Source organism: Sipha flava, unplaced genomic scaffold (assembly GCF_003268045.1).
Source record: "Sipha flava isolate LNK unplaced genomic scaffold, YSA_version1 0_pilon_pilon, whole genome shotgun sequence".
In the NCBI taxonomy this organism is placed as follows: domain Eukaryota; kingdom Metazoa; phylum Arthropoda; class Insecta; order Hemiptera; family Aphididae; genus Sipha; species Sipha flava.
This window is the reverse complement of record NW_020271713.1, coordinates 2,531,992-2,555,066: the sequence shown is the minus strand read 5'-3', so window position 1 is coordinate 2,555,066 and position 23,075 is coordinate 2,531,992. Positions and strand designations below refer to the sequence as shown.

Here is a 23,075-nt window from a genome sequence, read left to right as displayed (position 1 = left end):
ATAGGGATGGGCAAAATCGTTTTTTGTGGAAGTCAAAAAAAAAATTAGATCAATAAATGTTTGAATTCATTCATGTTTACTTTTTGTTTATAAAATCTTAGTATTTTATCAATATTTTTATTTTTTAATGACATTAAATTTTTTAAGTTAAAAGCAGTACCACGAAAACAATATTATTGCGCACCATTACCACTCTCCTCCTATTGATGTGTCCATTGCAATCTATCTATTTTCGACGCAACGTGTGTTCATTAATTATAATTTTAATAAAATGTAACCGAAGAAAAATCGTAATTTTTAATATTATAAATTGATAATTCTTATTATTTTAAAAATCCTTAAACGTTTTTTTTCGTGCCTAGTTAAGGATTTTTAATGTATATTCGATCAAATGTTAGTGCATTATTGCATGCTTATTTGTGCGTTTTTTAGTGCACGAGCTTACGAGGCCTGGTTATTATTTATAATCAGTTTTTTAAGTTTTTAAGTTTAGTTAACTGCCTACAGCCTTTGCAGAATAGTCATTATTTATAACATTTAGAATGTTTAATTACAACAATTAAGTATTACCTATTCAACGCATGTACGTCTGTGCGTACGACATGTACGTCTATACAACAAACCGAACAACTATGAAGTTATTCAGAAAAGTTATTTAACTTATAAGGTAATTTATTGGTTAGTTATTCGCGAACATACACACATATTTTTTAGTTATTCGGCGAACGGTTTGTCGTTTTGTTACATAAATGTGGACGCGGATTTTGGACCCAGCCACACTGCGGTTTTTTCACCGTTCGGTCCAGACGGTTTTACCGTCGTTATTTTCACGTTTTCATCAAAACAAATCTACATTCAAATTGATCGAGCCATACTACGACGGTTTTACCGCCGCGCTGGCGGTCGATAACCGCTGGGCACAGCGGTTTGATGGTGGCGCCGTTATGCCGTTCATGTCAACAACATATTTTTTTTGAACGGAAACCGCTGTACTGCGTTTTTGTCCAACGCGTTTTTACCGCCCAACGCGTTTTTTTTTCTCCATTCATCTTGGTTATTTTGATGGAGTGGAGGCACATGTAAATAATACGACGATTCTTTTATCATAATTAATAATATACATTCTTATTTTTTAAAAAAAAATTGGTAATATATTTAATATACTGTTGATAACATGATACTCGTATCACACACCAAAATAATAATTTATACCTATAGGCAAGTTATTATTCATACACGTAATCATTAATAAATAAAAATATCTTTATAGGTTCTCATACTTAATAGTATTATAAATCGAATTGAAGTCTTCGTTTATGTTTTTTTAGCAAACATATCTGTCCAGTTTAAATTTGAATAATTATTACACTAGTAGGTAGTATTATTCTTATATATTGTATTTTTCATTTAAATGATAATCGTAGTAACATAAAAAAATTTTTTCGATAGAAAATTTACAGGGAGGGGGGGCACGTGCCCTTATGCCCCTCCCCTGAATCCGCCACTGATTCCATTTTTATGTTTATTACAATTATTTCTGTTTATCCTTGTGTAGTGAGCGCGTGTGATTATTCGCGAATATTCTCGAACAATTACACCGGCAGGAAGTATAGTTGCCGCCGCGTTTCCGAGAACGTTCTCGAACACTAACGCGCGCCGCCACCACTAGAAAATGCTACGGCCTATTTAAGCGCCTCGCCACTTGTAAATAATACCGGTCGCTTTTAGAATTTTCGTACGTAATGTTAGTCATTGTGTATTGTTTAATAGCAGTGGCATAGCTACCATAGGGCAATGTTGGACTGTGCCCTGGGGCCCTGGAGCACAGAAGGCTTTGGACAATTCTAAGACTATACTTCCTTCAAATATTTGAAAACGTTGATAAATATAATTCCTAAATTATACGTGGTGTTTGATGAAAACCTTTCAGGGAAAATAGTGTACATAATGTATTAAAGAACATGAAAATAATAACGGTAAATGTAGATTATTGTGAGAACATTAACTATGGAATATTTAAAACAGTAATTATTGAATATTAAAATTAAATAGTACACATCAATCATTTATTCAAAATCAATTCTAATTACGATCGAGTATTTAAGTATAATAATAATTCACGCAATATGCAATATGTTTTTATAGTATCAAACTGAATTTGCTTTTTACTTTGTACAATTATTAATTATCCGTTAATTATTTTCGTTTATCGTTTCATAGTAAGTACCTATTCACGTTTGAAAGAACAATATTACCAGTATATTTTGTATTTTCATAATAAGATAATATTAGAGTGGGACCCAATTATTTTTATTGCACCGGAGCCCTTTTCTATCTAGCTACGCCACTGTTTAATAGATCAGTCTGATAGTTATTTTCTGTATTTATTTCACACACCTATAACCAAAAAAAATATATACGTACATATAATTAATATACAACTATAATTATAATATATAACTATACTACGGTGTATATATATATATCATTAAATATGAACATTATGATCGATACTGAACTTTTTATAATTGAAATCGAAAAAAAAAATGAATGTACCCGGAACGTAAAAAGCAAGTGTTTTATAGGTCGAAATTTGAAAAGAAAATCCTGGAAAAATGAAAACCACGAGTTGAAAAACCACATGAAATGACGCGGCATACTTATTATCATTTTAAGTTATAAATAAAATAAACATATAAATGAATTACGTGTGTGCATCGCCAAAATCCAAATAGAAATAAAACGAAAATACGGAAATGATAAAGGGTTCCGCCGTTCTAATGTGGCACAATGGCGCGAACGGCCAAAAAAACCGCAGTGTGCCAGGACCTTTGCGTGTTACGATTGAACCTATCTGACGTCAGTTTCACTGAAATGGCGACCGTCATCGAAATTACTGAACTAGTATTTCCATCAAAATAACTGTTTATAGGTTTTATATTTTGTGGCCTTAAATATATAATAATAAATATGGAAAACGCTATTACATACTAATATTCTCGGTAAAAATAAAAATATTTCTATACATTTTTAAATAGTTATTATTTACAAGTAGCTGTTTTTTTTTTTTTTTTTTATGGAGACGCAGTACTCAAAGTATCTCCTGATTGAATATCTGTCGACGAGTCAGTGAGTTTCACGTTATCTGGAGTGTATGGCGATAATCGTAAAAATCATAGAACAGGAGGACGACCGAAATACCGAATAATTTTCAAACATACAAATGTAAAATTATAAGTATACATTATTGAAAATTTATTTTTCCATATGTGATACTGAACGCGATCATGCGATATAGGATATGCATTTTACTACTGTTGCCGAGCTGTTTAATTCTTCATTGCAGTTTTTATTTGTTTGTACCAAAAAAAAAAAAAATGTTTACCGACAAGTAATGCGGCGTTCTACGTGACCGATTTTAACGCGAACAGGGTGCGGCGCGACAATATCAAACACAGGTATTCACGGGGAAGTGTCCTACGTGACCGAAATCGGTTTGCGGACGTTTCGCACCTGCCGTTTCGTCCCCGTCTATTATTAAGGTCCACGGGAGTTATATAGATTTATTTATACCTATCCATAGAACATTTGGTCCCTGGTTAGGTTAGGTTATTATGTTCTAAATAAATTAACTCAAAAAAATAATATAATTAAGTAAACTAACAAGTTAACAATTTCACGAACACCTTTTTACCTTTATGACCTTATCGATAGATGATATTGCTCGACTATTATTTATCTGTCAGACAGTGGAAAATTGTTATTAACTTTTTTTTATTTGTATTGTAAAGACTAAATAATATTTTATACCTGCCCTGGATACTATTATTGTGCATTAGACAGAGCACACTACGTAGTACTAATTGTGCGTACATCAGTGAATATTATGTAGTTGTTAACCACGAAAAAAATGAAATTATAAATTTACCAGAAAAAAAAAAATCATTACGAAGATAAAATAAAACAACATTATATTGAATTTAAATAATGTAATGATGATAATATTATTTTATATTTTTTGAAAATAATAAATGATCTAATATCAATAATTGTGTATAATTAAATCTGTATAATTCCCGGCGTCCAAACGTTCTATCTTAATAACAGACGGGGACGAAACGTCCGTGGACTTGTTTTTTTGACGGGGACGAATCGGCGAGGGCGAAACGTCCGCGAACCGACCGAAATCATGTGAATCGCTAACTGCAGAAACGGGACAAGTCCATTTTTATCAAATTTGATTTTATTATCATTTTTTGTTAAGTACGCGTAAACACATCGTTTACTGTAGAAAGGAGTCAAATCCGACTATCCAAACGCTAAATATAGCGTTTGGAAATTTCACTTTACTGCTGAAAGGGAACATATCATGTTCAGTTTTTCATCATTCTTGAAAAATTAGGAAAAGTGGACTTGTCTCGTTTCTGCAGTTAGCTATTCATGTGGAGCGTCGCGTGGACGCGTTGCTGCGCGAATCGAACGGTTTGATATTCTTACGATTGATCTGAACGCGACTTGATTTCTGTATCCGACCATCTCGTTATCAAATCGCGTGCACGTAGGACAGTGAAGCCGCGTCGCCGTGTTATACATTATAATATGCATTTATGTGCATTAAAAAAAAAAAAAAAAATGACCACATAGTACATAAAATAAAACGTGTCCATCGGATGTAAATGTATCTTTAAACTCCGAAACAAAACTTTGTACTCGGCTACTCGTAGACTGTTGTATTTCCGGCATTACACAGTGTTACGAAATATACGCGTACAACGTTTTACGTATGATTCGACGTTGTGTGGCTGCGAGACGCAAAAACAACGACGGATAATAATCGACTGAACTGAACACTAAACAAATAATCTATTATTCTATATCGACATCCGGTCGATACGGGTTCATAGTATTATTCATACTTGCACAAAAATTATAACGAAATATGAGAGGCAGTTTGCAGATAGCATATTACTGGAAGTATTAAGTCCTCTCAGTACAATTTTTTTTCGTTCGGTTGAAATATGTATATATGTAATATGTAGGGTTCGAGACTTCTTGCACTAAAAATTATCGAAATATGCAGTCAAAATATGCTTTAAAACATGCATCTAATTTTTTATTTTATTTTTAAAAAACGCATAAGGTATATTATAAATTATTATTATAAAAATAAAAATCAAAAAATTAGGTAGGTACTTAATATAAAAAAAATAATTATTGTAAAAATAATGATTGTAAAAAAAAAAAAAAAAATGGCACAGTTAATAAGAAATAATGTAAGCGTGATGATATGATTAACGAACGAACACGTACTGATTTCATTTCATTGTAAAATTCATACCCGGCTAATAACTGATTAATTTGGAGAGTTTGAATTTATATTTGTTTCATGATAATATGAAGATAAGCCTGTAGGAGTATTAAGGTGCGTTTAGACGGCGCGAGTTTGACTCGCGAGTATGACTCGTGAGTCATACTCGCGCATCACTATCGTGAGTGAGTCCCGCGAATCTGATTCATGGTGAGTCGTGACTCACCTAGATAAAGGGTGAGCCGTCAGTATCCGCGAGGCAGCCATGGCAAATGTTCCTACTGTGAGTCCTATGGTACCACCTCGTGCGGCTGCAGTATTTGCCTTTATTGCAGCCCATATTTTAAAAAAAAGAATTGCTAGTCGGCAAAAACGTCAACGCCGTTGGTGGATGAAAAAAATATTTCGCCAGCGATTTCAATACGGAAACAGGCTAATGAGGGATATGTAAGTCGAATTAGTTGATGACCTCATCATGAATTTCATGCGCATGACAATCGCTAGGCATCCTCTCGCTTGTTTTTATTGTGATACGCCTTTTCTCGCGAATTCCACAAAATAGGATATTTTTTATATTAATCGAATACATTTAATTTGATCCATTTTGATGATGCGCACAGACAAATAATTAAAACGTTTACACGGCGCGAAACAAAAGTGCGAATCGCCTTTGACGCGCACCTCGAGACCGACGGCTCGCCGCGCATTCGCCTCGCGAGTCGTGATTCGCGTTCTACAGCTGTCTACGTTACGAGGATTGATGCACGAGTCTGACTCGCAAGTCAAACTCGCGCCGTCTAAACGCACCTTAAGATTCATTAGGTTTTACCACAACTATACAATTGTCGATATTGTCGATAATAAGGTTGATTATTAAGCGATAAAGTGACTATCATCGCAAACAGACGTTCGTGTTAGATATGACAGACTACGACCATCCAATTATGATTTTTCCCGACAATCTTACGTTTATACAAATAAAAAAATGTGAAATATTCTCAAAATACTAAAAATTGCTCAAATATGTGCTTTTCTTAAAATATGACGAAATATGCAAAAGTATGCAAATTCAAACTTAGTATATAATTTTGTTTTTTCATAAAACAAATTTATAGCTCACTTAGAATAGACTACGACCACTACAAAAAAACATGCAAATGCAAGAAGTCCCGAACTCTAGTAATATGTATCTATAGTTTTTCCTTTTAATAATAATAATAATAAAATTTAAAAAAATTGTCAAAATATGTAAAAAAAGCATAAACATTTTAAAATATGCACTCTACTGCAAAATCTATCAAATGTGCAAAAATATGCGCATTCAAATGTTAGATCTGATATCATGGAACTGAGAAACGGATTTATTTCGCACTCTGTTATATTTAACAATAATTAAAAAAGTACTCAAATGCTAAAAGTCCCTTAGCTTAACAATAAGTAGGTAGTATAGATATTATGGTAACGAGTTGACTGCCCATGGTATTTTTATAGAGCCGTCCTCGTACGCTACGAGTACCAGAATAGGTAGGTACTCGCATTGTTCGTCACATACGCCGTTGTATTTTTGGACTCGTTACGACACGGGACATGAGGTTTTCCGTCATTTTTCATAATCCGCGTCCAGAGTGCACGATCAAGGCAACCCCGAACGCCATCGTCTCCACATTCGGCGTTGGCTGTGTTTAGATGCGGGAAACCGTTTGCATACCGTTTGAACTCAATTCCGAATTCGTCGTTAGTCCGCTGGTTAAAACTGCGAACGCACACGATTTTTTTTATACATCCGTTGGGACCAAATTTTTTCGAAGATTAAAATATCTACGAATCGTGTCCGAACCGATAACTAATTCCTTTTGATGTACCGCTTCCTGACCGAAGGCACATTCGTCGTTGGTGTTCGTCCGATCGCGCTGCCTACACCTAGACCAACATCACCGTATGTGGCCGTCACATGTACCTTCGGTACCTTTGGTTGTCTGGTCAGGACGCGCGGCTTTACAATTTTCTCGATAATAATATTTAAAAGAAAAAAAACCGATTTAGAGTGAATACCATACATGGTATTCATGGCAGTCAACTTGTTACACACACACACACACACAAATATATATATATATGTATGTATACGTATATATGTATAAGTATATCTGTATATATTTATACATATACGATATAACCCAAGCGTTCGTTTGTAACAACCTTCGATAAATACGTATTGACATCCCACTGTGTTTATAAACTCACGTTGGGTCGATGAGGGTATATACATTGTTTGAAAGCAATGTATCGACCGTCCCTTTTTCTTCTTCTTATACCGGGGTCTAACACATAAATAACATATTGTGCTATTTACATTTAGGATCTAGCCACGCAGTCCTCATTTTATCGGACGGAATATTTATTAAAAAAAACTGGTCACTAGAATAATAAACGTTCGACCCTCGTCAAATGTCGATGTTTTTTTTGTTCGGATTAACGGCGAAACACTATAAATCTTGTCTTCTACTCATGAAGACAGAAAGAATAAAATATGTACAACATGACGGCGTGACCAGTAAATAATTTCTTAGTATTTTATCTTATTTTTTTTGTATTGGCCGACGTTATATTAGTGTCCTCGAAAACTAATCTTATGTGAATATCGGAGAGTAGACCCCCTCGTAGTCGGTTAGGTTATTCGCCACTACTGCTGCATATATCATTATTATTGTCATCGACACACGTTTTTATCTGGCGTCAGTGTTATTAAGACACACTATTTTACAAATCATTTGAAATACTTGTTACATTGTATCATTTCTTTGACAGATCTTTAATACCCCGCTCACATATCCATCACAAAAGGGACACGCGGGATTATCGCGGTGACGTCCGCCGGACAAAACTTCCAAACCTATATGTCTTCTGACAACTCACTAAAAGAAAACATGCGTATTCCTTTTTTTTTTTTTTTTTTGCTACACCCTCTATAATTGTATTTTATTATTATATTAATTTGACTGTTAATTATTTTTTCATTTAAACTTAAAATATAAGTATACGTCCGGTATGATTTACTAAGAATTATAAAAGAAACCAACTGTCTTCCAACAATAATAATTGTGTATATTATTTGTATGTCCACTGGATCCGTACCGCAACAAATTGGCTATTCGACGAGAAATTGAACCCCGGTGACTTGAATGATAAAATACCGCAATACTATAGTGTACCCAGTATTTCACGTGTAAGGCACGAATATAATGTGGCCGACGACCACTCGACCTTGAAAGATTAGTATTACATTACTACGTCATAATTTTATCATGATAATGTACTGTCATTATATAAAGAGTGTAGATAAAAGGGTTCATGATTATAAATGAAACAAAAAAGGGCCTATCCTCAACTATGATTTTACCACCTCCTGTCACAGCTTATAGACCATCCAACACAACTTACATTTTTAAGTTAACCCTACAATACATAGTGTTGCTTATCGACAACAACCGATATACACTAAAATTTGTAACTGAAATTATTTAATTTAATTTTTAAGTAATGTATTCCACTTTTTGCATCTCAGATCCATACACAATATGTTATGAATAATATCAATCGTGTTATATCGTGTTCAAATTAATATTATACGGAGGAGCACATGCGTAGTTTCCCAAAATATTCACTTTTGGTCAGAAAAAAAAAAAAAATAAATAAAAGCTAGAACTGAAGCGAAGCCCCCTCGACTTAAAGGCCTAGTTACGACCATATATATGTGCAATCCGTATAACAAATCGTAGTACTGTTTTGAGGAGAGAAAAGGAAAAAAAAATAACTTTGGCAACCCTCGCATCCCTCAACTCTGCGACGAACGCACCAGTTCGAATGTTATTTCTTATGAAATGAATACGCAGCAGCGTCATCGGCTCAATACAGTATTCGTTTTGCAGTATTGGTACACGTAGCATTGTATTGTAGCAGGGCTAAGCGGAGACATTCCGATGGTGCGCACGGTGCTGTCGATGAGGGCAGGTTAGTATTCTGAAGGTCAACGGCGAGTACACTCATCTGTTGCCGGCAGCGCTAGTTTACGTAGTGTGACCAACATTTTAAACACTCATTTTACGTGGTTCGGTTGCCACTTACCGGGCGCCAATAACACTCGCGTCATTCAGTATTGTCACTGCACTCTTGGCTAGTAGTACTGTTGAGTAATTTCTGTTGCCGATCGTGTGTGTATAATATTCCTTGTCGGAGTTTATATTAAATAGTTCTCAAGGAGCAAATTGTTTGAACCTTGCGATTGGTCAATCAAATAATCTCACTCGTCATCAACTGATACATCATCTGAAAAGATTTACAAAAATGGCAACTTCAAATTCTGAAACACAGGTGAGATTATCTGTTCTATAAATCATAAGCGAAACAAAAGTAAAATACGGTTACTTTTCCGAAATGAATCATGTTTAATTTGCACAAATAATTACAGTTTTTTGCACAAATAATTACATTAATCCAAATATATTAATCGTTATAAACATATCAAAAACGCCTTTACATGAACATATAAATACTTTTATAACTATAACTATTAATTGGATTTCAATTATCTACTTATGTTTACTAATTATTATATATTTGACAATTTTATTTAATTAATTTTTTTAACTATACCTAAAATTAAAATTTGATAAAATATATTGTTTTAACTAAATTATGTTAGTATTTATACAATACTATTGTTTAAAAGGTTTCTAATTTATGAATTGATGAGTAAAAAAAATTTGTACTTAATACATTCATGGACACTTACCATTTTTTTTAAATTTTCAAAACTACTTATAATGCACTCTTTTATTACTGCTATGGCAGTCATGAAATTGATACTGTTATAGCAGTAGTGCATTATGTACATCAAAAAAGGTATATAAGTTGACATGACTGCTGTATATATATATATATTTTTTTTTTTCTATATTTTTTTAATACTAAATAATTAAATTGATTAAATATTACAATTTTTTATTATATATTAAATAATCATACCATTTTTTAATATTTATGAATAAATAATTTTATAAAAAACATAAGAATGTCAAACTTTACTACAAAATCTACTACATACAAACATACTATACAAACATTATTATACAAAATCTTCATTCGTATGATTTGTTTGTGGAAAACTTCAAAACAATACTCTGCACAAAGTGGTTTAACACACTGCTTGAGTTGAAAGATGTTTGCCTTCTGGTTTTCTTTAATCTGTAACACTGGATGCAGTTTTTGAAATAATTTATTTTTTTATAATGTTCTGATAATGTAATTTTTTCTTGGTAATGATTAGTTGCTGGAGGTATTGACGGTTTCTTATTTAAAACACATTTGATCTGATTGGTAAATACCACTCATATAATTATTATATTCAACAATATCCGCAGGTTTGTTTTTTGATGGTCAAACCAATTTTCTAATTGAACTAATTTGGGTTGTACTTTTTTTGTGATACATAACACATCTCGCTTATCGTTCTATTTGCTTACATATACACAATTTTTATGTCTCCATATACCTTTTTAAGATTTTTGTCATTTATATATTTTAGATTTTCTTTACGATTCTTCCTCAGTATTTCAGTTGCGTGAGTCTTATATTTGAGTAAAATATTATTAAGGGTCAAACTATTACAGTAACTACACATATATAACGAATGACTTTTATTGAGATAATTTTCTATTCAACTTAAAACAATGCCATCTATTTTTAATGTTTTTAATGGTTAAATATGTCAGTGCCCCAATATCTAAAGTAATGCAACGAAACAGTTAAATATCCTCTATCATTAGATACCATTAAAAATATAACTGCTATAGCTGTGATACCATAATATACAATAATCTATATTACTACCATTTGAGTAACGCCATCCTATATAGCAATTTCATATTACTGCTGTAGCAGTATTTAGTTATTAACAGTACTGTCTGTCAATGTGTTAATGGTCAATATAAATTATACTATTTCACAGGAAGATATTACAACTACACAATCTAGAGTATATACTATAGCAGGTACTTTAGATGCCGTCCACTCAATGTTTTGTAGTAATGATAGTCCACAACAGAAAGAGAATAAAGATATTATACAAGAATATTCAAATGAAGCTCATTATTCTAAAGCTAATAATCATGATGTTGACTATTCCAATAATACTGAACCTGAAATTGTGGTAATTAGTAGTTCTGAAGATGAAGATGAAGATGAAGATGAAGATGAAGGTGAAGTACTTCAGAAGAAAAATGATTTATCAGAGAACCAAAAAGCTGATTCGGAATATCATTGGAGAAAACTGTAAATACTTTATTTTATGTTATTTATTTAATAGTATATATATGTTTTTGTGTTTGCGTATACATATATATTTATAAATGTTACAGCGTTCCATTTCATTATTCTTCATATCATGCAAATGGGTTAAATAATGTTGCTATAACTTTTACTAATGTTCCAAACCATGAGGATATGAAGATGCTAACTAGTTTTTCTAATCATTTTGATATACCCATAGAACTAACATGGTCTGATAGAATTACACATATAGTTGTTACCTCAGAGGTAACAAGAGAATTTAAAAGCACAGTACAGATATTTAATGGAGTTTTATTAAATTGCTTTATCGTCACTATGAAGTGGATTCATGATTGTTTGGAGAGTGGCGTTTTAATAAAAGAGGTAATTAATAAGACAGGGGTGGCAAATAAGTGGATGCATGAGATTTTCGATGGCACTTGAATAACATTTATTTGTCCATATATATTTATAGATTTTTAAGTAACATACAATAAAATTAATTATCAATTGCACATATTAATAATATATATCTCACAACCACATATTGTAATCATATATTTATTATTAAAAAAAAAATAATTCATAAGTTGTAATATAGTGGGACACTAGATTACTAGAAGTGTGTGTTCACTTCAATTAGAAGTTGTATTCTAACAAACAACAATAATAATTTAATATTTTTTTTACATTATTTCTATTTTAACATAACTTTCTATATTATAATCATTATTTTTTTTATTTGTATTTTTCTGTGTTAGTAAAAATAATTTTGGTACAGCTAATTTTTTTTTTTTTAATTATGTCATAAATTGGCACATTGAAAAAAATCCTAATTGCCATCCCTGTAATAAAGCTTTAATAATTTCACTGATGTATTTATTAATTTCTTTTAAATTTGTTTTAGAATTTTTATTTGCCACCTGATTATGAAAATGAATCGACTTTCTTAACGTCCTTGCAGGTTAAAATAGGTTTAATTAAATCTCCAATGGAATGGATGAAGGGTTGTGTTGTTTATGTGTTGGGCACAATTAGTAACGAAAGACGTTCTTATAAGCTTCTTGTGAGTTATGAGTTTTATAGAATTAAATTATATTTACCTTTTGTTATTTATTGAAATATAATCAATTTATTCCAGGAATGGATGGACAGATTAGGATGCAAAATTGTTAATAATATTGCTGATTTTATAAATTATGAATTTTTTTATAGAATTATACTAGTAGATACCAGTGAAAATAATTATAGAAATACACAAATACCTTCTAAACAAATTATAATAGGTAAGAGAAAACATTTTTTTGAATCACCTTTTAATTTACTTGGTACATACCTGATGATCAATTTTTAATTTGAAACTGGTCTTACATTGCAAATATAATACTCCAGAATAGGCATTTATTTATTTATTTTTATATATATACACACTGGGTGGAGCACTATAAAGACGGATTTTCATTGATAAATTAAAAAAAAAATATTAATTTTTTTTTGTAAAAACTTCATTTTTAACGCAGAACCCGTTTTTTCAAAGTTAATTATTTAAAATATTAATAGCCTTAACTGATGGTTGCAAATCATGGTGTTAAGGTTAGAATGAAGATGACATGAACAGTATGCGGCTGAGTAACTATCATTGTTTTGGTAAGACAATTTTATTGCATAAGCACATTATTCACCGCTCTACTGTTTCACGTTTACTGAATGGCATGTTTTTTTTTAACTAATAATATTTAGTGAGAATTCTCATCTTAATTACTACTAAGAAAATTTATTTTAAAATTGGATGTTTTGGAGCCCTACCCTTTATAAGCTATTTATTTATATATTAATTTTCAAGTATTAACCATATACTAATTTTTATTTTTTTTTTATTTACTTTAATTATTGTTTACATAATAATTGTATTTGTGTAAAGCTGAGTATGTAATTATTAATAAATTGTATTTTTTTCGATTGTAGAATGGTTAGTTAATTATCAAGCTGTAACTCTCTACATGGAATGGATGTTTCAGTGTCTAAGTAACTATAGACTCATGGAAATTGAAGACTTTAAACTTGATTACTCTTCCAATTAAAAATTGTATACAAGATCCATTCCTTTTAAAAATTAGCTATACATTTTATGGAATTTTTTTTTATTTTTAATTATAATTTTTGAATTTTTAACAACCAATTTTAATCATTAAGCACTTATGATATTAAAACTTATACTCCTAAAAACATTTTTACTATTATAAAATCGTGTATATTTTATTTTGTGAATGATGATTAAATTTTTTTTCTAATAATGATAAGAATCATTTCATTTATAATTATTTTATTACAATAAACACTGAATTATTAATACTTACCTATTTCTCATATTGGTGTTTTTATTGTTAGCTAAAATTTTATTCGAGCATGTTGTAATTATAATACACATGATATTCTTTGTACCTCAAACTTAACATTAATTATGTATGTATATGAATGTATTAAGAACTAAAAAAAGTTTTTTTAAAAGCTATCATCAATCAAAAATATGGTTTATTATGGTTAATCACCATCTTCGATGAACATTAGAAAACTGGTTAATTTTCTTATAGGTCTAAGGAATTCGAAGACATACTTTATAGTGTAATACTCAATGTAAGTGCAGTAGGTGCTCAGAAATCTACAGTTTAAGGGATCGTATACAGCTACCAGGTTGTAATACAATGACAAGCAATCGTCAAGACATCGCGAAAAATAATAGTAATCGGTCCAAAATCATATGAATAATTCAGAAATGCAGCACAAGAGTTAATGCAAGTATTGGTTAAGTGCGACTTCCTGAACAACAAGCGAAACTCGTTATAGACAAGATACACCACGATGTATAAATTGTATAGATTATTTAAAATTATAATATTAATAAAATAAACGGCACCAGTCCAATGTGCGACCTACACATACATTTTCGGTCCAGTGTGCGACTTACATTATAAGTATTGACCTATGTCCTATACTGCAAATTTTTTTAGTTATTATAGTTATTAATTCATTTATAATAAATTAATTATCCTGAGTTTCGTTTTTTACTCGTTCTCTCACATTCCTTTAATAGTCCATCACACTCTTCGTTGTTTCTCACTTAGGTACAACGATTATTATTTTCATTTAGTGTTGGTAATAATTCTCCGTCTTGCAAGAATTGTACACACATTTTTTCATCGTATATAATATGTAGATATAGGTATCCTAATGTGACACTCATAATAAAAACCACAAATTTACTAAAATCACAATAACGCCGTATAACGTAATTCGACACGGTTTACAATTATCACGTTTGTATCTATATTCTCTACACAAAAATAAATATATTTCTCCATGGCATGCAGAAAAATACACACATTGGTCGTAGGTCGCACATTAGCCCGGCAAAGATAAGAATAGGTCAATTATCAGTTGTAGGTCGCACATTGGACCTGTGCCAAATAAACATCTATGTCCACTTGGTATGGTCGGTGTTCATCAACAATAACTACAATATTATACTTTTATCATTTCTGTGCTTTTATCAAGTATACTCATTATCTCGATAATCAAATCAAAACGTTACGAACGCGTCATGGAAGAGGAATATGATCGCTTAGCCGTTCTCCGTGTTGATAACGTGATTCCTGCGTTATCTTTGGTTGGAGCAATAAAATATTCGGCTGACACGACGCACGTTAAAAGTTGATAAATTCAAAAATCGGCAAACGTGAAAAAGTGTCTTTTATCCGTTGTTCATTACCTTGAAGCATATTTTTCATCCAAACGTTCGACCGGTACTCCATTTTCCGACAAGTGACGCGTTTCCCTCCGGATTGTCATATCTGAAGGCGTCGTTAACTATTAGCACTGTCGGCAATCTACTCGTCCCTATCGTTTCGTGTCGTTTTTGCCGTCGTCAATACAGTGACGAAACTTGGTACACGAGAACACAACTGTACTCGACGAAGCGATCTATCATCACCGCACAGTTATGGCCGTCTGCGACGTGTGCGTTCACTTATCCGACATCATGACGCCGCAGTCGTTTTCCAGCCTAGTCACAACGCTCATAAAGTATTTGGTATATGAAAAGCAACTCATCCCATATCCATACGACCGTTTGAAGCTGTACGTGAAGAAATATAATGAGCTAAACTTAGAGGTAAGTCGTTCAATATATCAGATGTTTTTTCACTTGTTTCCCACGATGAATGCTACCCATTGTTATGTCTCAATCAATACAGTGATAAAAAGGTTTTTGTTTTTTGATTAAATTCCAGAAAAATCAATGTGATCAAAAAATTAAGTACCGACTAGCATCTGATAAGTATTTCAAAAAAGTGTCTGAAGCGATAAATTCCCTTGAAACTGTTTTTCAGGTAATAATTATTCATTTTATTTACTTGTTTCAAATATTTTATGGAACAATAACAATTGTAACAATAACAGCGTAAAACTGAATTAACCTATGCAGTTTTGGTTTTTGTTATAGTGTATTGAAAATGAATTTCATAATTGCGAGAAAAACCATATTGAGTCTGTTGTAATACTAATTGGATCCAATGTACTTAATCCATTGACTGTATTTAAAATAAATGTTCCAAAATTAAGTTATGCCCATAGTGAAAAACATCATTCATCTAGGCAGCACATAGATAATGTGTTTAAGTAAGCAAACATTTTAAATTTTAATAGAATATTTGTGATATAGATAGCTTGTAAATATTTTAAAACTCCATTATAAATCAAAGAGTTATAATAATTTTCATTTACCAATATTGGAATGATTCACCAAATCTTTTAATATATAAAATTAGATAAACAAAATACTGTTAAAAAATACAAAAACAATCAACTGAACCATTCATCTTGTTTTTCTTATACTACGTTTACTTGTGCATTGTAAAATAAACTCATACATTTTCAATTAATTATTTTGTTTTAAATTTGCAATTATATTTTAGCACTTGTATTTGTAAAATTATATCTGTATTTTAGAATTTGATATTCTTATTGATACTTTCTTCAATCAAAGCTATAATCAGCAAAATCTTTTGAGCGAAAGGTTTAAATATAAATTTGTTTTCAACTTGCAAATTTTAAAATTTTAAATATACCTAATTGGCAGTGTTGGGAATAGATAACTAATAATTTATCTAGACAAAGATAAAGATGACTATACTGATTTTTATCTAGATTAATATGAAATAATTTATCACATAACCTGTTACGCCTAGGTGTTAAGACTTGAATTGCTTGGTTAAACAATCTCTCAACTGGTGCTGAGGATGAAATAGTATTATTAAATTTTAGGAATACTTCTTTAATAATAGTTTATTGGTTTAAGTTCGCCTCATTTATTTTTTTTTTCTTTTAACTTAAATAAGTTACACTCTGTAAATTTGCATTATTGAAAGTTTTTGTTTCTGAAGCAGTTGTATAATATACAAAAGAATAATTATTTGTTCATATTTTTATACAATTCTGTGAAATGGGTATTTGCTAATAAAAACTATCATCTTACAGTGGCGGGTAGCAGGGATAAATGTTTTTACTCTTTCCATTGTTCTTACTGTATGACCATTACTTTTTTTTATTTTTGGGTCTTGTCCATTGTATTACGATGTAAAACCCCAGACTTACAATGAACATTCAATATTAAAATACATGGTATAATAATACATTTTACTAAATGTTTGTTTTCTTTATAATAAATATACGGTAAAAAAAATGTACAAAAAAAATGTAAACATGAAAATATAAGAATATTTTCAATTTTCAATTTTTTTTTTTTATTCTATTTAAATAGATTATCTAGATAGGTACTTATAGAGAACTAGAATTTTATCTAGATGTAGATAAAGATAATTAAGTAGAAATTTATCTAGATAAGATAAAAGATATTTTTATCTAGATATTTCCCCAACACTGCTAATAGGTAGTTAAAATCACTAAATTCTATTTTAAGAAATATTTCAAGGGAATCTGAATCCAAAACTTCTGGCTACAACCTTGCTTTTAATATCTTAGCATTTTCTTATCTATTTGTTTTAGGAATATATTAAATAATGACAAGTTCAATGACATATTGACATCAAATATAATGATCGAAACAAATTTATATGTAATGTTCAAAGTAAAAAAAGGTGAGAAAATGGTTTCTGATTGGTGTGTACCCAAGGAACAATTCCGTAGTTTTCGAGGAAAACAAGTAGTTCTAAGATTTGACCAGCCGCAAGATGAGGTAAATTCAAAAAGGTATGAAACATGTTGCATCAAAAATTGTGTAGATTTTGAAGTATTTGTCGATTTCGAGGATAACAAGTCAAATGTACAAACACTAAATAGTGCATTCACAAATAGTGTTGTTGATTGGTATTTAGGTAAGTATCATATTACCGGTTTTAAAAATTATAAATATAATGGCATACCAATATCAGATACATGGTTAAATCCAAACATAATTGATAGTATGTTTTCATAAATTAAATATGCATTAGTATGAAGAATATATCTAGGAAAATTGTTTTGTATATTATTCAATACCAAGTAAAGTCTAATTTATTGAACTGTTTTTTTTTTTTTTAATAATTGTTTTTTTCATTATGTATTTACTATTATTTACGAATGACCTATCCTATGTATGTACTAACTGAAAATTGACCAATATATATTTTTTTGTCATTATGGTGTAAAAATGTTTTAGATCGACACATCTAACACATATTAAATATTCTTAGTTAAATAAATAATGTTTTTAAATTTATATGTTTCATAACTATTTTTAAAATAACCATTTTTTTGTTTTGATGAAGTATTGCTTAATTTATTGAATTTTTCTTTATATAAATTATTGAATAAAATTATAAAATATAACCTTTTAATTTTGTTTTGATTAATGTATATAACTATTTCAGCAATTTATTTTAAAATCAAATTTAAATTATTTATAACATTTACTACCAAACTTGTATAATATGAAATTAATTATTTCAATTTTAACTTTCTCTGACACTATATACAGTTTAAGAATTTTAATCAGGTAAGTCTTTATTATAGAAATGCACTAATTTTAACAATCTGTAAAATAATGATCATATTAAATATAGCCAACTATAATTCACCATTTGTTAATGTTTCACTGGAGTATACTTGTACACTAAGAGTTGTACAAATAACCAAATTTATATTGTTAAGTTTATTATAATATTAAACAGTAAAAAATGTTCAAGATAGAATTACATGGGCTGAAAGAAATAATGCATTTTAAATATATTTCTGACAAATCTAGTTTAATATCATTGATACAATTTGTAACCAAAACAAATTAAATTTTGATATTAAACAGGCTTTTATAGGATTCATCTTAGTTTTTATTTTATTTCTGGAGCTGAATATAAGTAAGGGTAAAATATTATGTAACATATTTATTTTAACTAAATATAAAATACAATATAAATAGACAAAATTGTGCGATAAATAGTAATATGTTGATTGCATTTGAGCGAAATCATATTATTTTCACAAATGAAAAAGATTATGACTTATACAATAACAAAAGTATATTAAAATAAATAATATATTCATAATGTTAAAATATTAAATATAGGTGGTATATGTAAAAAAAAAAAAAATAAGTAAAAAATATGACAACTAAAATATGTATGTTAAAAAAACTATGAAAATTTCATTCTCAGCTAAAACCGTTTCTAATATTTAAGATTTACAGGTGCTATTTTGACGAACTTGACTTGAACGCTCTAATTTTTCAAAATGTTTTCGAGCATTTTTTATGTTTAATAAAACTGCAGCTGAAGCTATACATACAAATAGAAATTTACATTACCTCTTGAAAATTTTTTTATTGAATTATTAACTTACGAATATTTGGTTCGGACATTACAACCATTATGTATGTATTGGGTGTAAATATATCGATAAACACTGCAAAATTTGAATTTCTCACTTCCATGGCCGTGAATTGAGAAGCTAATTTACTGTAATAATGTATTGGTGTTAACAACAAGAAAAATAAAAATATTAGATTTGTGTATAATGTAATTCGGTGAGTATTATAATTTATTTGTGTTATACACCAGTGTTTATTAAAATGTCATATTATGGGGTACCCTAAATCGAATATAAAACTGTCAAGGATTCCTTAACCAAAATCATTTATTATTTTTTCTTAATTATATATTAAAATTACATGTACTATTTCACACAACTTAAGTATGAATATTTATGTTAAATTGATAATTTTTAATACACTTTTGAAATTTTTTTATTTTAGTATTAAACTTTATAAATGTAAAAATACAAATAAAATAAGACCTAAAAAAAATAGTTTAGATAAAATAAATATTTCACGGCCTCCTAAGGGACCGCAACTTCCAGCTTGAGAAGTACTGTTATACACTAAATATTTTTTTGTTTTATTAAAGTTAAGAATGACCATATTTATGATTTATTTTAACAATGTAATTTTATGACATGTAGTACTTATAGCATATATAGTAATACTAACCTACAACTTAATTTGAATCCTTTGATAATGTTTGATACTTTTTCAAATCTATGTACATCACGATGAGAAGCGCGTTCACAAAAAGATATGATGAGGAATGTAGCACGTTCAAACAATAATACTTCGTCACATTCCATTAAATCAGCAAACAATTTTAAGCTCTGTTCAAGTTCTTGAACATTTGGTATTAATTTGTATACAATTGATGACCATGCCTAAAAATAACATTAAATAACAGTTGTCATAAATGTGTTTATGCATTATTAATTACTCCGTATAATGTTTCATCCCATATAGATGTCTTGAAACATGTACATTTAACTGGTTTGGACATGTTAATTATTTCATTTTCACGTTCTGAAAAAATCTAAAGTTTATCTATTATTACAAATACGTTAAATAGTGAGAAAAAAATTAGCAATAATATGATAAATACCTTATCTCTTTGATCTTCTTGAAGTAAATCCATTTTATGTATTAAACAGAAAACTTTAGCAGAAGGAGAATTTTCATAAATTGCACTGAGACATGTCTGGTAATACCTCAAATCTTTTTTCAATTCCTCATCTCTACTTTCAATATCAAATACGTAAATTAAAACTTCAACATTACGGAAGATATTCTCTCGTTGACTAACAAAATAATTTTCCATGAATGCTTCTTGCCTGTCGAACATCAATTATAAATGATTTATTTAAATTTTAAAATTAGTAAATGTTAATTATTCTAATTAAACTAAGATAAAATTGATTGTATGACTTATTTTTATGATCAGTAAAAGGTTAAAAAAAAATGTTTAAATATAAAATATAAACTTAAAATGTGAATGTATGTAAATGTTGAAGTTAAAATTTATTTAATCGTAATAAAACTTTGCTTAGTTACCTGGGCATATTGGATTAAACTTTAAATTTCTTAACAAAAATTAATAAAAAAATAAATAAATAAACACATTATAAGTGTCAACTAAAATTTAAAAGTTACAAATAAAGCTTACAGTAAAAATTTAAATTACAGTGAATTTGAATTATTAAATTTAAAGCCTTACCCTCCACAATCCCAAAGATTGAGAACTAGATTTCCAAGGAATCTAACATGGGAGTGTTCGACATCAACTACAAAAATAGATAATAATTCTCATAATAGTGTGGTTAATATAATAATAATAATAATAATGTTCTTTGATTTATTAAATAAATAAGTTACTTGTTGCCCCTAAACGTCTAGTGTCTTTGGCTATGTAATTGGCAAAAATTATTGATCTCATACTGGTTTTTCCAGAGCCACTCTTACCCATTAATAACACCTGTAAAATATTTGAAATCAAATTAAATTTTTAAAGTGTAAATGAGAGACATAAGAGTCCGCGTGTATTTTAAAATGTAAGTATTAAAGTTAACATATGAAACAGGTACTTTTATGGTATGTTTACAACAATGTGCACTGTATGTAAGTACTGAGTAGTAAAGACATAGTAGTTATTAGACATAAAACCTATGGTTTTGGTGGTTTTTCGAATGAGACGGTAAACCGTCAGGTGTTGTATACACTGCGATGGAGCACCTGTTCAACGCGTACTAAACTACAACGTAAGATGAATAGAGCAAATTCGTCGTCGAACATCATTGTTATACCTTTTTCTTCATTGGGTCGTTTGGCACTAGTATCCTGTAGACACCCTACACACGCAGTGACAAGTTTCCACTACCTTGTGGCACGCGAAAAGCACTTGACGCAAAGATGAACGTCTGGAACTATCTCTGTTCGAGGTAGCGAATGCGAACGAAATGAACGACGGCTGCGTATGGAAGCGACAACGAAACGCTTCGAACAGCGAACACCGGAGACGGTAAATATAAATACGCTACGGATACCGATGATAACGGGATGTCGTATCTGGTGGCTCAAGATAATAGGTATCGCAGATAAAAAAGCACCGCGGTGTTGAGGCAACGACAGTGATAATCGCGCCGACCCATGATCGGAGTTTAAGTACGTGTGCACGAACATTATTTTACACTCGTTCATAGTGCGCGGGCAAAATTATTATTTTATTATTATTAATCGTCGACGTTTTACTACTGCTTTTAAGTGGTGCAGTGAATTGATTTAAGAAAACAAACACATTAGTAGGTACATGAATATCTATTCATGTGTAATGTACTACCTTTTGTATGAGAAACTATATAAATATTTTATTATAATTTCAAATGTACATTTTTGTCATATGTACCTATTTTGAATAGCGCATGATACGACATAAAACCACGGCTTTGGTTTATTAGATAAAACGATGTAATGAGAAGCCGGATCCCGGCTTTACATTATTGTTATGTATATATTTCGTTATGATAAATATGTTTTCATCACGGTTTATGATCAATTTTTGCCTTAATTAGACTTCAGTGTACCGTTAATGCGGTTAAGGGGAGGGAGGTGTTACTACATCTGTCACCCCCCCTCTGGCTATGCGCCAGGGTGAAATAGTTCGAAAATTATATTTTTGAAAAACCACCGATATCACAATTTTGTGGGAATTACGCGTATTTTAGTGAAGTGATTTTCAAATTATTAATATTACATGTTAAATTATTTTATCAGTTATATGTACTATTTTTGACGGATAAAAAAATTTCTACAGTTCCATAACCCCCGTATTCACTAGATATTGCTCCATGTGACTTCTGGCTGTTTCCAAACCTAAAACTTGGACTGAAAGGTGAACGTTTTACGACGATCGAAGACATTAAACTTAACGCGATAGCAAATCTCAGGGACATTCCAATAGAGGGATAAGAAAAATGTTTCCATCAGTTAAAAAGTCGTTGAAGTAAGTGTGTTTGTGCTAAAGTACAATATTTTGAAGGAGATTATGTGGATTTATATTTAAATTGTATGTATAAAAAA

General features: G+C 30.2%; 3 protein-coding genes across 3 annotated transcripts; 2 read left to right on the top strand and 1 right to left on the bottom strand.

The window, feature by feature from the left end:
- The first annotated feature begins 9,476 nt into the window (after nt 1–9,476).
- LOC112694020 lies at nt 9,477–13,716 on the top strand. The gene is made up of 6 exons (XM_025569343.1): nt 9,477–9,679; nt 11,316–11,638; nt 11,725–12,019; nt 12,543–12,701; nt 12,777–12,921; nt 13,601–13,716. The coding sequence occupies exons 1-6, from the start codon at nt 9,653–9,655 to the stop codon at nt 13,714–13,716; spliced, it is 1,065 nt and encodes a 354-aa protein (XP_025425128.1). The 5' UTR covers nt 9,477–9,652.
- Nucleotides 13,717–15,277: 1,561 nt separating this feature from the next.
- On the top strand, nt 15,278–18,348 carry LOC112685458 (MAD2L1-binding protein-like). Its single transcript, XM_025557387.1, has 4 exons — nt 15,278–15,803; nt 15,922–16,020; nt 16,134–16,309; nt 17,696–18,348. The coding sequence occupies exons 1-4, from the start codon at nt 15,633–15,635 to the stop codon at nt 18,123–18,125; spliced, it is 876 nt and encodes a 291-aa protein (XP_025413172.1). The 5' UTR covers nt 15,278–15,632; the 3' UTR covers nt 18,126–18,348.
- A 906-nt stretch (nt 18,349–19,254) lies between these two features.
- Nucleotides 19,255–22,073, bottom strand: LOC112682995 (ras-related GTP-binding protein A-like). The gene is made up of 8 exons (XM_025553850.1): nt 21,803–22,073; nt 21,375–21,474; nt 21,217–21,283; nt 20,605–20,833; nt 20,440–20,535; nt 20,169–20,383; nt 19,523–19,638; nt 19,255–19,458 (listed from the first exon to the last, which is right to left on the bottom strand). The coding sequence occupies exons 1-8, from the start codon at nt 21,812–21,814 to the stop codon at nt 19,358–19,360; spliced, it is 936 nt and encodes a 311-aa protein (XP_025409635.1). The 5' UTR covers nt 21,815–22,073; the 3' UTR covers nt 19,255–19,357.
- Nucleotides 22,074–23,075: the final 1,002 nt, after the last annotated feature.